Raw genomic sequence first — 15,614 nt, forward strand, 5'->3', positions numbered from 1 at the left:
TGGATGTATATAGTGCGATGATGAAACTGAGAATAGAATGACTTTCATTTTGGGTGCGCACTGCTTTTGACTCACTGCAACTGAAGAAAGTAATGCCATTTGAGGGAGAACTCCCATTTGCGTACGCTATGAATTTTTTTTCTATCTATATATCTAAAGAGTAAAGAGTTGGTACATATATTAATCAGATGTAATGCGAACAAGTTTTACTTGTCTGCTAGCTTTTGTAAGTAAGGTGCAAAAAAATTTTCTTTACTCTTACATTCTATTTCTAGCAGGTTGGAATGAGAGGCTCAAGCGCAATCTTCTCTCTGCATCCAACTTACAAGTTTCGTATGCATAAAACGGTTTTTAAAGGATTTCCTAATGTGAGATGGACCACTGTTTCATCCATGGCATAAAAATATGCAACATATTCCGTCCAATTTGTTTGCATGTTGTAAACTTGACCAGGTAGGACTGGCAATATTAATTACACAAAGAAAAATAGCTTCTCATGGCCTTTTACTTCAAAAGGAAAAAGAAAAAACAAGTTTTTTTAACCATTAAAAAAAAGAGAGAGATACCTGTGATAAACAACATTGAAATCTTTTCACCATTATGGCTAAACATTTTTCTTTTACTTTTTTGAATTATTGAGTTGGATTTGCCTATTCTCCTACCATTATTGAATAATTTGATGGAATTAATAAGAAGTCAGCTAACTCGTTCAGACTATGAGAGTTCTTTTTTTTTACTACGAAAAGAGAAATTTTATTAAAATTTAGGCATTTAGAGCCAAGTAGTTTTCATCTTCAGAAATTACTGAGCTTAGCCAAGAGGGCATTATAGCATGCCATTCTTGTGCTCTAGAAAAAGATAAAGACTTTTTTAGCTATAGTGTCTGCAACATTGTTTCCCTCACGATAAGTAAAAGAACACTTCCAACTGCTAAATTTATTTAAAAGAAAGATTGAATCTATAATTATGCATGCATTGGTCCATTTGATTGCTCCCAGGTTTCAATTTAACGCATTTATCACCCTTTGGCTATCACCTTCCAGATACAATCTTGTTATTCCCTTGTCTTCTGCCCATTTAATCGCCTGCCAATGCTTCTGCATGTTCAGGATCTAAGGCACTTGTACAATGTCCCCTAGCTCCATTGCTTCTACCTGCAAAATCACGACTGATTAGACCTAAGCCAGCAACTTTCGTGTAGTTGCAGAATGCTGCATCAAAATTAATTTCGGTATCATCATGTACCGGTCTTTTCCAGTGTTTCAAAACTGATGGAACTGTAATTTCTCTTCTGTTTGGTGTAGAAGCACCCTGAATTCTTGACCAATCAGTAATATGATTTTTTATGTTCATAATAATCTCATCAGCATTCACCTGCAAACTGTCAAACACAACACTGCACCTAGTTTTCCATATTTTCCACATTGTAAAACACATAGTATTAAACTAAGGAGTATTAGTTGATCTGGAATTGAAATCCTTATCGAACTAAAGTTTAAACCAAGAGTGAAGATCCTTACCTTGCAGCAGCTGCACACAGTTTGCATCAATGTTGCTAAAGACAGTTATAACAATACTACATTCCAAAAACAGATGCTAGGAAGACTCATTATGATTCTTACAAAGAGGACAAACAACGTGTTAATGCTTAGTGAATCTGGCTAGTCTATCTCTAGTAGGCAAGCACTTATGGAGAAATTTTCATAAAAAATGTTGGATCTTTATAGGGAGTTTTGTTTTCCGGAGAGCTTTCCATTCTATATCATCACTATTGGGAGGCCTAGATTGCATGTCATCCAAAATAGCCCTATAGGATGTTTTAACAGAGAAAAAGCCATTAATGGCTGGCTTCCACCTAATAAAATCTTTACCAGAGATAGGGATTCTAATGTATTGAATATCTTTGATTGTGTCCCTATCAAACAAAGCTTCAAGAATGTCAGTTTTCCAAGTACGAGTAATATCATCTATCAAGTGAGAGACTTTATTGATATTAGTAGACATAAAGTTGGATTTAGGAGGACCAGACATATAAAGAATCCAATTATCTTTGTAAATATAAATGTTGTTCTCATCACCTAGTTGCCAACAATAAAACTTTCTTATTATTTCTAAGCCATCACACATATCCCTTTCCATACCCAAGAGCCATGTCTAGACAAAGAACAATTAATAGGGTTATAACCATTGAAGTATTTATGTTTTAGGAGAACTGCACAAGGAGCATCAGGATCATCTAGCATCCTCCAAGCAAGCTTAGATAAAAGGGATTTGTTTAAAATAGCAGATTTATTTATATTTAAACCTTCCAGGTCTTTAGGGTAAGCTACATGGGTCCATTTTTTTCTGGCATAAGTGCCCTTTTCACCATTCTTTTTATTCCACCATAAATTTCTCTGGATTTCATCCATTTTATCAGTGATTTTTCTAGGCATGGGGAAGACATCCATATGGTGACTAGCAATTTTCCCTAAAACAGACTGATTTAAAGTTGTCTTACCTGGTTGAGCTATGAATTTAGATTTCCAGATGGCAAGCATGTCACTAAACCTATCCATTAGAGGAGAGAAAGACTCAAATTTATTTTTCTGCAACAGAAGACGGACTCCTAGATATTTATCCTGCAAAGCCATTTTTTTAATATGAAAGATATTAGAAATATCACTTTTTATAGGATTAGGAACCTTAGGGCTAAAAGCAAGACCAGACTTATCAAAGTTAACAGATTGAACTGAAAATTTGTTGAATTGATCAATGATGTTTGCTATATGCTTAGCCTCAGCTCTAGCGAATAGCAGACAGTCATCTGCAAAAAACAAGTGGCTCACAGAAGGGATGCTGTTAGTGACATTACATCCACCAATAAGATTATTAGCTTCAGCAGTAAATAAAGATCTAGAAAGATACTCCATACGAAGGATACATATGTAAGGAGATAATGGATCTCCTTGCCTTAAGCCTCTTTGAGGAACAAATTAACACTTCACCTGGAGAGTCATTTAGAAGGATAGAAGTAGAGACAGTTGACACACATTGATAAATGAGATCACACCAATCAGTAAAAAATCCTAGACTTTTTAGGCTATGAATAACAAAATCCCACTCAATACTATAAAAGGCCTTACTCATATCTAGCTTAATGGCCATCCACCCTTTCACACTCTTGGTGTTTTTCATGGTATCAATTATCTCATGAGCCATAACAATATTATCTTATATCATTCTACCAAGTACAAAAGAAGATTGAAATGGGAATTAAATTTATTCAAAAGTGGCTTGAGTCTGGTAATAAGAAGTTTTGAAATAATTTTATAGCTCACATTGCATAAATTAATTGGTCTGAAATCAGCAGCTGAAACGGGGCAGTTTTTCTTAGGAATCAGAGCAGTAAAATTATGATTAAGTTGTTTCAAAAGATGCTTTGAGTGGAAGAAAGCTTGAACCATACTTACAATATCATTACCAATAGTTGGACACATTTTTTTTTTATAGAAACCAGGAGGGAACCCATCAGGCCCTGGTGTAGTCCAAGAATGCATACCAAAACCACATTTCTGATTTCATCATGAGAAGGGACAACCAATAACATAGCATTTTCATCATTAATACAAGGAATGACATTACTAAAATAATCAGAGGCATTAGGAGGAGAGGTTTACCTGCTCATACTATAAAAATGATCTTTAAGATTGTTTGCAATATCAGCTCTATCAGTTAGCCAAGTCCCATTGGCATTTTGAATGGTGTCTATATTGGTTCTCTTTCTTCTATAGTTCAATTTTTGATGATAATAAGCAGTGTATCTTTCTCCATTCCTAAGGTCCTCATCTTTATTTCTTTGTTTCCAGAAATCCTCCTCTATATCATACCATTGGTTTAGTTTGCATTCGAGCTCTTCTAACAATTGGTGGTTATCTCTATTATTTATCCTAGTAAGATCCTCTATTTGAACCTTAATCTTTTTGATCTGAGTACTAATGTTGCCAAAGCTAACATGATTCTATTTATTTAGTTCCTGTTTATTGTTGTACAATGATTTTGTAACACTAAAAGCATGTGACCCTTTACCAACTATTTTCAATCACACTTTTGCAACTGTTATCCCTAAACCAGGCTTTGTTTAGTCTAAATAGTTTATAAGTATCATTTAATATTCTAGAGGTGGACAACATTATGGGGCAGTGGTCACTAGCTAAGGGAATTAGGTGATACACAACACAGTTTGTGTAGCAATTCAACTAGTTATCATAAGCAAGGAATCTATCAAGTCTTTCTAGAGTCATAGCATGCCCTTTTCTTCTATTTGTCCAAGTAAAAGAGTTTTTTTTATGAAGTTTATAGATTGCATACCATTAGTATCTACCAAGTTATTAGCCTCATCAAGAACAGACTGGCTGACTAAATTCCCACCATCTTTTTCATCTTGAGTAAGAGCAAAATTTAAATATCTTGCAACAATCGAAGGCAAGTTTAGCTGATTAGAAGTAGCATGCATGTAGTTCCATTGTTCATTTCTAAGGATAGGATCAAGAGCGCCACAAATAAAAGTTACCAGGGATTTTTTAGTTCTAGCATCAATCTCCACAGTGCATGTATTGTATCATATTAAGCTTAATATCCAAGATTTCAAGATTAATACCATCTTTCCATAGAAGACATAAGCCTCCTGAAGTGCCAATTGGGTCATGTAGACAGCTATTAGGGTAGTGAAAGTTGGAAATATATTGTTTCATTTTCCTAGAGTGATTTTTGGTTTCAATGAGGAAAATAACATCAGTATTATTTGATCTAATTAGTTCCTTAAGGTGATTTCTAGTGTCGTTATTACCAAAACCACAAACATTCCAAGACAAAAACTTCATGATTGACAAGGAGTGGAGTTTTAATTTCAAATTTAAAAAATAACAGTAATAAGAATAAGAGATGCAACAAGTTTTGTTTGTTTGGATACGAATTACCTCATTCTCCCCCACATGTTTGACAGAGTGATTTTCTTTGTGTGAGATTATAGTTGTTGTTTGTTTCTTTATTTGCTCTCCATTGTTTCCTTCTCTGAAACAGTTGTTGAAGCTCTGCCTGTGTCAATGCACCTTTGTCTTTTACCTAACCTTCCTTGGTCATTCTCAGCTTCAGAAATTCCTTTGATCTTAACAGCAATGCCATCTTGAGAGGGAATAAAAGGTGCATGCTTGGTATTCTTCTTAGGAATCTGCTTAGGTACTGGGCTTGACATAGTACGCAATGGAACACTTTTCTTCAGTTTTCCTACTCCTCCAAAAGGGTATGGTTTTGCATGAACATCTTTGACATATTTAGTTGCATCTGCACAGACTCCTCCACAGTGATTTATAATGAAACATTCTTTACACAGTTGTTTTTCATAAAAGAATCTAACCCATTTGGTTACTCCTGCTGCAGTTATTTCTAGGACACCTCTTCTCAACGGAGTGGTGAGTTCAATTTTGAAACAAACTTTGACTGGTATTCCTTCAATTGGGATTGCATTTGGAGGTTCAATTTCCATGACTTCACCTAACATCTTTCCCATTTCTGTCACAGCTTTGACAGCCATGTGTTCCGGTTGCAGGTACTGAAGTTGTATCCAATATACTTGGTTATTCCAATCTATATTTTGATAGAGTAGACCTTGAAAATAGTCATACAACATACACATATACCCATCAATATTCCATGGACCTTCTTCAATAACTTATCAACTACTAATTTGTTCTTGAGTTTAAAGATCATCACATTCGTATCCACTTCTATAATCTTAACTTCTTCCGGGGGGATGAAATTCCAGGTAAACTGTAAACTTTTCTCCACAGTTCCGTAAGACATTTTCCCTTCAATTATGATCTTGCCTATGAAGCAAAAATCCCATTCCCCTTTTTCTTCTGAATCTTCAGTATCAGACTCAGTTTGATTGAGAGATAAAGTATCTTCCGCCTTCTCCAATTCTAATGTTTCCTTCCTGAATTTCATAGCAAACTCTGAGACCTCTGAGTTTGGTAAAGAAGCAGTTGTATCAGGATTCTTTGGGTCAGACATTTTTAGCTTTACTATTACAAAACTCCAGGAATGAGATGATTTTAAAGTATTAGGGTTTATGAATATAGGTTTTCCATTAGGGTTACTGGAAATAGGACTACGATTGTATTCCTTAATAATTGGCATGGAAATATTTTTGGGTGTGATTGAAACCGAATTGGCAACATAATTAGGTAAGTTTTCTCCTAAACTGAGTAAGAATGTAAAAAAATTAATTTTGAATATGACCTTCTGCACGAGATTTTGATACGTGTACCATATGAAATGTTTGGATATGAAATGGTGAGTATCTTCAACATGACGATACTCGTAACAATGGAGATTGTATATATAACATTAGCTTCCAAAATCAATAGAACAACATCAGCCAACGCAATAATCAACACACTTAACCCGGCCACCGTCATTTTTAGACAACACTTTATAAACACAAGGGGAGAAAACAAGGGATTTAGTTATGCATAATCAACAAAAATTAAAACAATTTTAATGAAATGGTTCTTTAAAAAAATATATATAACAACTTGGATTGGATGGGTCTAGTTCGAGATAACAATTCATGAACCCACTAGTCTTTTTCTATTTTGTGCATCAAAAATTATGTGAGGACCGAGACATAAACCACACAAGAAAACCGCCAGACACAAAGCCTGGCCTCTGCACAACTTCTGAGGAGCGGGCCCCACAAAAGAAGAAGTGAGAGGCGGTTTATTTCGGTAGTTTTTTTTCTCGGTTCGTTAAGAACCATCCTTTGTGCATTCGGGATTTGAATCCGATTGTATGACTTCGCCTGAGTCAAATGTCATACGTCTTTTTTTTTCTTTTTTTTTAATGTTTGAGTAATTGTTCAACTCGATCATGCATCTGACTCGTTTTTATTAGAGGGAGAGCAAAAATGGATCCGAGGAGTGCAAAAATCGTACTTGACTCGTTAATTAGGACGAGTTCAATAGATTTTTCTATCTCGGACACATTTATCACTGTTAAACACTCGGCTAACCAAAATAACACTCATTCATCAGATCCGCTACACACTCTTCTCAACTACAATGCAGAGTATATTTTTCCTGAGATGTTGGGATTTCAATTACCAAAAATCTCTAAAGCGGAAGTCGGACAATAACAAGACAAACAAAATGGTTATGTTCTTGTTCGCTGGAACAAAGACTAAGTCCCATCACGAACAGTCAAAATTTAACTTTAATTTCATCTAATAAGGTATAATCGTAAACAGTGGAGGACGGTTTAGATCCCTCCATGACCAAGCGTAAACACAATACGTTTTGGAGAATCAAACCCTAAAATAATTTATATTTATTTTCTTTTTTAGGAATTAAGTGATTATAAGTTAACCCAAATCATCATTGAACCCTAACAATTTACAATTTTTATATCTAATCAAACGTAATTTCTTCTAAACTTTATCTTGAATTGTATGGTGTGTAAAGGATTCTTTTCTGTCCCATAAAGTGGGAAGATGCAAAGTACTCTTATTGTGCAGGATTGTGTATCTGTGATCATCATAAGCCGGAGAAACAACACAATTGTTTGAATTAATAGGTGTATTTGCAGGGACATATTTGTACGAGTTAGAACAATCTATTGAATCGGTCTTAATTGACGAGTCAACTACGGTTTTTGCACTCGTCAGATCCTATTTTGCTCTCCCTTTAACAAAAATCAGAGTATTTTGAGTCAGCCATAATTTTGTACATGACCCAGTAATACTTGTACAAAAATTTATGTTTTTTTTTTTGCTAAGTCCAGATGGTTTATTGCAGCAAACAAGAAGTAATTACAAGAATTACAAAATGGGGCTCAAGGTATTCTATATATATCTTACAGGAAGTAGGGAGATTTCTGAGTAATTTTTTTACTAAAAACTAGATGGGAAAATGGGTCAAGGCTCTAAAGGTTGGTAGCATTGGACTGCTAAACTATATGTCTGGGTGAAAAAGACATAAGATAATTTAGTCATACACATTGTTTCATTTAAACTTTATTCTTAGCTATATCTTTTTCTCTTTCCTATTTATTATCTCTCTTCAATTTAAAATTAATCGCGAGAAAACTCGTAACTTTCGAAATATAAGTCGTATTTTAATAAGGGTTCGAAAATCTCTACAAAACAAGATCCATTGTTGATATGAAATTCGAAGAAAAAAATTAAACCATGCTGAAGGTACATTATGCGCCCAGATGCAAGGAAATTTTTTTGCTCTAGCAGTCCTGCTAGATCATATTTGATCTAGCAACACCAAGGCCACCCATATGTCCACTTGTGATGTCAGCTAACTCGTTCTTTAAACTCAGTTAATTTTAGCTACCAAACGCATTCAACGTATTTTTAAGGAATGAGTAGATATAATATATCTTTATTTTTTTGGTGGCAACGATAAAGAAAACTTCTCTTCAATGACACTATTGAATCAGTTGCAGCTATGAGTATTGGCTAGCAAAGAAATATTGTCAAGATCGTCAGCTACTACATCAATCAACACCACCCATGGCTAAAACCCAAAAACTGATTTTGGTATAGGTTTGAGTCTAAATACACTTCGTCTTCGATGCATAACAAAAACTGTTCTTTTTATTTGTGAAACTATGAAGACTAAAGTAGCGCAAACTGCATATCTCACAGACACACGCCTAATTGAAAATCAAAGAAAAGAAGTGCTAATCTTCAAGATTATCCACAAACATAAACCAGCAAAGAAGAAACTCGCCAAAATTAAACTGTTAAACTGTCAATAATGGTGTATGTTATATAATCTATTAACTGTGAAGCAAGCAATAGTCTTCATTGCTAGGAAGGCAAAGATTAAACATTTTTGGTTTATTTAATTAATTTAATATTTTTTTGCATTGACAGAACACCCTTTTCTTTTTTACATATACAGTACAGATCATGCCTTGAGACGTTCAGATGGAGTTTGATTCATTGAGACTTATTTATGTGCACAGAGCGAAATCAATGAACCTTGAACCACGCATATCCATCCCTTTATTGGTTTGAGAAGTTTTTCTGAAACAGAGAAGATGGTGATTAGCAATATGACAAAACAGTTGTGAGAGCTATGCACAAATTCTACATGTTTTGGATCAAATATTTATCTTGATTAAGAACGATGGAAGAGAGGGTGGTATCAAACAAAAAAGAAAGAGAGAAAGAAAGAAAGAAAGAAAAAATAACGACTAGCTAAAAACAGTTAGGATGCAAATATACGGCAGATAAACAGTCGGGGATTATTGAGAATACGGCTGACTATGTTTGGATATACCTGAGGTTAAACAATGGGTTAGTTGACGCCGCAAATGAACACATGGTTGTCCTTGGTGCTGCTATTTCTCTAGCAGCGTCAGAGCAAAATTCTTTCCCAAGTGCAACCTGATCAAAGTTTATTTCCTATAAAAATATGCATTATGCACTTAGGTGCAACTTGACTAAAATTATTTCTTATCAAAATATGCATATGCGCCCAGATGCAACTTGATCAAAATTTATTTCCTATGAAAATATGTATTATGCACTCAGATGCAACCTGGTCGATACATTTTTCATACAAGAATCAAAAAAATATATACTCGGGTGCGACCAGGACAAATTCTATTTTCTTGTCAGGATATATACATTATGCATCAGGTGCATTTCATGTATCTGCAGATGAATCTAGGTATATCCTAGTAATCACTTGTACACAACAAAAATCACTAGTTGATGATCTCAAATAATAAGTCAACTACCATTATTACCACTTTCATCGTCAAAACATCAAAAACAAAAACAAGTATCAAAGAAAAGAAAAAAGGAATAACAAAAAATTCAAAAAAATATACATTATGCAAAGATGTGCAACCCGAGCAAAATCTATTTTTCGGTCCGAATATACATTATGCACTTAGGTGCATCATGTGTTTTTTTGTGGATCAATTGATTTATCCTAGTAAACCGAACACACGGTGACAAGTACCGGTTGTTCACAAGAAAAAAAAAAGGCCTTGTTCATTTACAACGACTGAGATCAGTATACAAAGTCTAGTTGGAATCGAAAAACATGGTGAGAATAAAACCACAATTAGATTCTTATATTGATCATTCAAAAGGGAAAGATCACCGAGCTCGTTTCCTATATCGCAAGCGAATATATAGAAAATGTATAGTTGGATTGAAAGAGGCGATATTACAAACACCTTATATGCCTGAACAAGTTATTCTCTTGTACAGAGTACTAATAAAGTAATAATACAAAATCCACATAATCCCAGTACAAGAAGAAGTAAAGCAGCAATCTATTAGATTAGGGAACAATCAATCATTCATCAAATTAAAGAGATATCCAATCAAAGCACATGAACCAACGTTTTAATGCAGTCATGATTCACCTCTTCTAATAATCATATTCATTATTATTATGCAATACGTTTCGAATACTTGAATCAAATTGCAGTCTACTAACCAATTGCAGCAAAAAAATACTTTCAGATGGTTTTTAGCTCAAGAACTTGACCCAAATCATACATAGATTTCAATCCCTTTGAAAATATCAATCTGAACTACAACACAAAAAATGGCAACTTACCCAAATCACACAGTCTAATAATATAATAGTTGTAATGTTCCTAGATTCAGTCGAACTCAAGAATGAGCTCCTAATCCCCTTTGTTAATCCGTGAAAATTAATAGCAGTAGTTCAGTTTCATGGTTGACTCCTTTCTTCTTACGCATCCATTACCAAAGTTCCGGCGAAAACTCATTTCGGGGGTAATTTAATCTGTTAGTTTAAAAACAGTTGCACAATCTGGGTGAAATAGCTGTTTCTGGATATTAGAACAATAGAGTTTTGGATATTAGAACATTGCAAATATTTTGCTCGTCTATTAGGCCCAGGAATTCAAATCCAGGGTCTATTTAACCAAAAAACTAGATGCGAATAATGAGCAGGATGGATACCATGCTACCTTTTATAAGGAACCATGATATTGGGCATATCAAAAACTTTCAAGGCATACAAAGGACTAGTCCTAACTTGGGTGATCTTATAAGGGGTACATATGGGTGGTTTAATTACCTATATGCCCTTAAATCCTATAAATTACTAATCTATCTCTAACCTTAATACAAAAATCTATAATCATAAACCTAAAATCAGTTTCAACCCCTTCTTCTTCCTCCTCATCCTCCACAGCCGAACCCACCTTCTCCTTTTTTTTCATCGTATCATCGCCGAAATTTAATCGTCGATTCTTGAAAATTTAGTCGACGATTAAACTCATCTATATCGCCGTAAGCCAGTATCTCGTTCTAATCGAGCGATTGAACAACCCATTGAAGAAGAAGAAGATTTAGAGAGTGAAGAAGAAACTCAAAATCAACCACAAAATCAACCGGAAGAAGAGATTGAAGAAGAACCAACTCCAGAAATGAGAATAAGAAGGTTAGTTTTACAAACACATCTCGTATTTGATGTTTTTGATTGGTTTGATTGATTTAATTCGTCAAAATCATGTTTCTACGGCGGTTACAGGGTATGGTTCGGCGCAAAACAAATCTTAGATGTGCGCCGAGCTGTTCTTGAAACTGAACCCTGAAAGTGCATATGAACGGCTCGGCGTATATCTGAAATCCGTTTTGAGCCGAACTTAGTGACACAAAGACTTATATTTAGGATCGTCTTATTCGATGGTGTTAGTTTTGTGCCGAATATGTTTTGTGAATTTCAGAAATTTTGCATGTGCGTAGGATCGACTTGTATGGTAGTATTAGTTTTGTGCCGAATAATTGTTGTTTGAATTTCAGAATTTTTGCATGTGCTTAGGATCGGCTTGTATGGTTGCATTAGTTTTGCGCCGAATAAAGGTTTCGATTCATAAGTCTTGATTCGGCTTATTCGATAGTATTAGGGTTGCGCCGAATATCATTGTTAAAATTTCATAAATTTTACAAGTGTGTAGGATCGGCTTATTTATATGATATCATGTTGCGCCGAATACATGTTTGAGTTCATAATCATAGACTCGGCTTATTCGACGGTATCGGTTGTGAGCCGAATATATAGGATCGGCTTATAATTGTTTTGTGGTATGAGCCGATCCACTCTCTGTGTAAGCTAATAAAAATTTCAAGACATGATTCGGCTCATATGTGTTATTTCGGGTAAGCCGAGCCATCTTATTTTCTTACAAGTTTTTGGCTTTCCGAATCTCTTTGTTGTTCGAATTAGTCTTATAACTTTCATACTTGTGTCAGGACCAATGCAGCTACAAAGAGGAAGAAGATGGAGGTAACACCTTCTACTTCTAAAACTCCCGATCCTAGAGGAGGAGGTAAGAAAAAATTGGGAGCGGGAGGTAGAGGAGGAGTTTTAGAAGAAGAAGCTGAACAAGTAAGAATTGAAAGACAAGAAGAAGGAATAGCTGAAGATGAAGAAGTTGATGATAATCAAGAAGTTCATCAAGAAACACAACCCCAAGGAAAACCCAAGAAAGACAAGAAAGGTAAGAAGGTGGCAGAACCCGAGAAAGAGAAGAACGATGATGATCTACGGATCACTGGTTTACAAATTCCTGATGAAGATGACGTAATTACACCTCGATCAGATGGTTTTCCTCATGGTCTTCCGGAAGATGGAGGAAATGTGTTGATTGGTTATGCCGATTCTTGGGCGAAGAAAATTTATGAGACTCCTGATCACAACCGTGCAGTCCGAGTATTGAGACACCAGAGGGCAACGAAATGGAGTCTTGATGAAGAGGTTCCTGAGGTGATTGCTTACGTACAACACAGTGCTTTATGGCCTACCATCAATTATGGACATAAGGAATATGATAGTGTGTTGGCCTCTGCATTTACCGAGCGCTTTTGTCCAAAAACTTACATATTTCAATTACCTTTTGGAGAGATGGCAATCACTCCTGATGAGGCTAGTAAGATTACAGGCCTTAAAGCAAGGGGGGTAAGTGTGGATGCTGGTTTTTATGACATGAGTTGGGATGAGCTATACAATTTGTACCTGGAATGCCTTGGTTGGGGTTCAATGAAAACTGAGTTGGAGTTTTGTCGATCAGTTAAAGACGTTGATACCGTTTGCATACCAGGTGGCAGAAATAAGAAGAATAAGAATATCAAGTTGACTAACTTGAAAAGGGAGTTTGAGAACACAAAGGAAAGAGTCACACAAGGTTTGTTGATAATGGATCCCGTCAAAGTGAAGCAAACCGGAACTGCCTACTTGCTTTATACTCTTGGTAGAGACATCTTTCCCGACACTACCGGAAACAAGGTAAATGCTAATTATCTCCAATTGGTAAAGAATCTTGAAACTTGTAACAAGTTTTCTTGGGGAACGGCTACGCTCGCTTACCTGCTGGACCAACTTGCCACCGCGTCTAGGTTGACAAGTACAAACATCGGAGGGAACTTCACTTTGCTCCAGGTAACTTTTGGGAGTTCAGAGTATGGTTCGGCTTATAACCATAAAATATTTTAAGCCGAAGTTTTTACTTACTTGGTTCGGCTTATAATACTTGATCCATATAAGACGAAAAGTTCTCTGAGTTTGCAAACTTTAGTCTTACTTTGATGTTTCCAAGTAAAACTTATTTCTATCAATTCAATTCCTTTCATTTTTTAATGTGGTTCTTTGGATGTAGGTGTGGATATATGACCATTTCCCAATTTTGAACTTGGCCAAAGTATTTGAGAAAGATGTCGATTATGTTGATACTGAGCCAACTCAAGCCCGGTATGCGTACGAGGACTCCAAGAAAAGGAACAAAAAGAAGTTGGTGGCAAGTTTGAGAGAGACGTTAGACTGTCTTGGTGTTGATGATGTCACTTTTCAACCATATTGAGAAGGAAGATGAAGAAGATGAAGTTGTTGAAGATGAGGATATGCCGGTAGGTATGTATCATGGGCCATTGTGGTATCCCGGTGGTTATGTTATATACGATCCTAGGCGAGTACTCCGTCAATTAGGATGCGTCCAAAAGGTTCCTTTGTTTGACGATAAATTCAGGTTGTTACCAAAGAGTGGTAAGGGAACTAAAAGCACCACTTCATCTTAGGAACCAAAGTATGATCCTCATCCCACCGTTGAGTTTTGGAATAATTTAGACAATCACACATTAGATGCGTCCAAGTTAACACCTTTACTTGATGATCCATGTGAAGAGGATCCGGGATATATGGATTGGTATAACCAAATTTCTCATCCCTTCATTGTCAATAAAAAAAGGCAAAAGATAGCTGATAAGGGGAAGGCGAGGCCAATCAAGATCACCAACAAGTCTACTTCCGAAGATGTAGTTAAGGATTTCAAGATTATGGTAAGAATGACTTCACTTTATACTATTTTCATATATTAGTTATGGTAAAAATGTCTTCAACCTCATGGTTATAAGTTGTTGACAAATGAAAAAATAGGTTGTCGCGGATAGGGAGATGTTGAAAAAAATGAAGGCCAAACTTGGTTGCAAAACACCAATGACCATGAAAGAACAAAAATACCTCATCAACAAGTGGGATGCAATCATCAACAAAGGACAAGGACCCGAGGAACCCGAACAAAGGCCTACCACTAAGAGGTCTCGACAAGTTGGTGAAGGTACAAGCCAAGGTGGTGCTACCGTCCAACCCGGTAATGATGCGTCGGAAGATGAAGGCCAAGGTGGAAGAAGAGGTGGTCGTGCAACTAAGAAGAGGGGTCGAGGTTAAATGCCCTTTTATGTACACTTTTATGGTACACTTTTTCTTAAGTTTTAAATACACTTTTATGGTACACTTTTTCTTAAGTTTTAAGTACACTTTTATGGTGTTGCAAACATCTTTGCTTTTAGTTCCTGAACTTTGTTTTTAATGGTGCTGGGATTGGGTTATGGACACCTTCAATTTCATGTTTTAATGAATAGCTTAACAGTTATGCGCCGAATTTATAGAGTTCGGCTTATCCTCTAATGTTAGTTACGCGCCGAATCATTTGTCCTTCAGGTTCGGCGCATTCTATAATCACCTTATGTGCCGAACTATAAACATTTACAGGTTTCGGCTTATACGATATCCTCAATATGTGCCGAACCACGAACAATATTTTAACCCAAAAATTAACAAATTCATGTTCGGCTCAGACGATAATCATATTATGTGTCGAACCTTGAACATAAGAGGTTTCGGATGATACGATATTCTCCATATGTGCCGAACCAGTAACAATATTTCAACCCAGAAATTAAAAAATTATGTTCGGCACATACGATTTTGGATATGTAAGCCGAATTAGTAATGATTCTATTCTGGGCTATTCAGGATGTTGTTCGGCTTACTATGAAACTTTCATATAAGCCGAACTAGTGTCTAGCAAAAGGGTTGGAATTGGAAATTATAGGTTCGGCGCATGCAGTAAACAGATTCAGTAAGCCGAACCGTTCACCAATGGTAGATTCGGCTCATAGATGTGAGCCGAACCTCAACCTGTTTCGCCGAACCATGATTCAAAAAACCTAACTTTTGATAATTGAGAGTTATAGAAGTGAGATTAAGTATAGGATATAAGTGTACATGTGTATT

At 35.8% G+C, this 15,614-nt stretch overlaps 1 protein-coding gene and 1 long non-coding RNA gene across 3 annotated transcripts; both read right to left on the reverse strand.

The window, feature by feature from the left end:
* Positions 1 to 1,077: 1,077 nt before the first annotated feature.
* On the reverse strand, positions 1,078 to 4,495 carry LOC113315441. Its single transcript, XM_026563717.1, has 5 exons — positions 4,351 to 4,495; positions 2,186 to 2,806; positions 1,872 to 2,078; positions 1,521 to 1,530; positions 1,078 to 1,402 (listed from the first exon to the last, which is right to left on the reverse strand). The coding sequence occupies exons 1-5, from the start codon at positions 4,493 to 4,495 to the stop codon at positions 1,078 to 1,080; spliced, it is 1,308 nt and encodes a 435-aa protein (XP_026419502.1).
* A 4,348-nt stretch (positions 4,496 to 8,843) lies between these two features.
* LOC113315277 lies at positions 8,844 to 10,916 on the reverse strand. Of its 2 annotated transcripts, none has more exons than XR_003342913.1 (3): positions 10,632 to 10,916; positions 9,333 to 9,439; positions 8,844 to 9,076 (listed from the first exon to the last, which is right to left on the reverse strand). It is a non-coding gene; the product is annotated as an uncharacterized LOC113315277 (long non-coding RNA). The 2 variants fall into 2 exon arrangements; XR_003342912.1 differs by having other exon boundaries at positions 9,333 to 9,457.
* Between the last annotated feature and the right edge of the window lie 4,698 nt (positions 10,917 to 15,614).

The sequence above is a fragment of the Papaver somniferum genome, chromosome 10 (genome assembly GCF_003573695.1).
Source record: "Papaver somniferum cultivar HN1 chromosome 10, ASM357369v1, whole genome shotgun sequence".
Classification (NCBI taxonomy): domain Eukaryota; kingdom Viridiplantae; phylum Streptophyta; class Magnoliopsida; order Ranunculales; family Papaveraceae; genus Papaver; species Papaver somniferum.

Coding starts and splice junctions, on each gene's coding strand:
- LOC113315441 (XM_026563717.1), bottom strand. CDS start 4,495: ATGCATGCTACTTCTAATCAGCTAAACTTGCCTTCGATTGTTGCAAGA. Junction 2,807..4,350: donor TAACTTGGTAGATACTAATG/GTATGCAATCTA, acceptor TGTTTTTTGCAG/ATGACTGTCTGCTATTCGCT. Junction 2,079..2,185: donor AAAACATAAATACTTCAATG/GTTATAACCCTA, acceptor GTTGGCAACTAG/GTGATGAGAACAACATTTAT.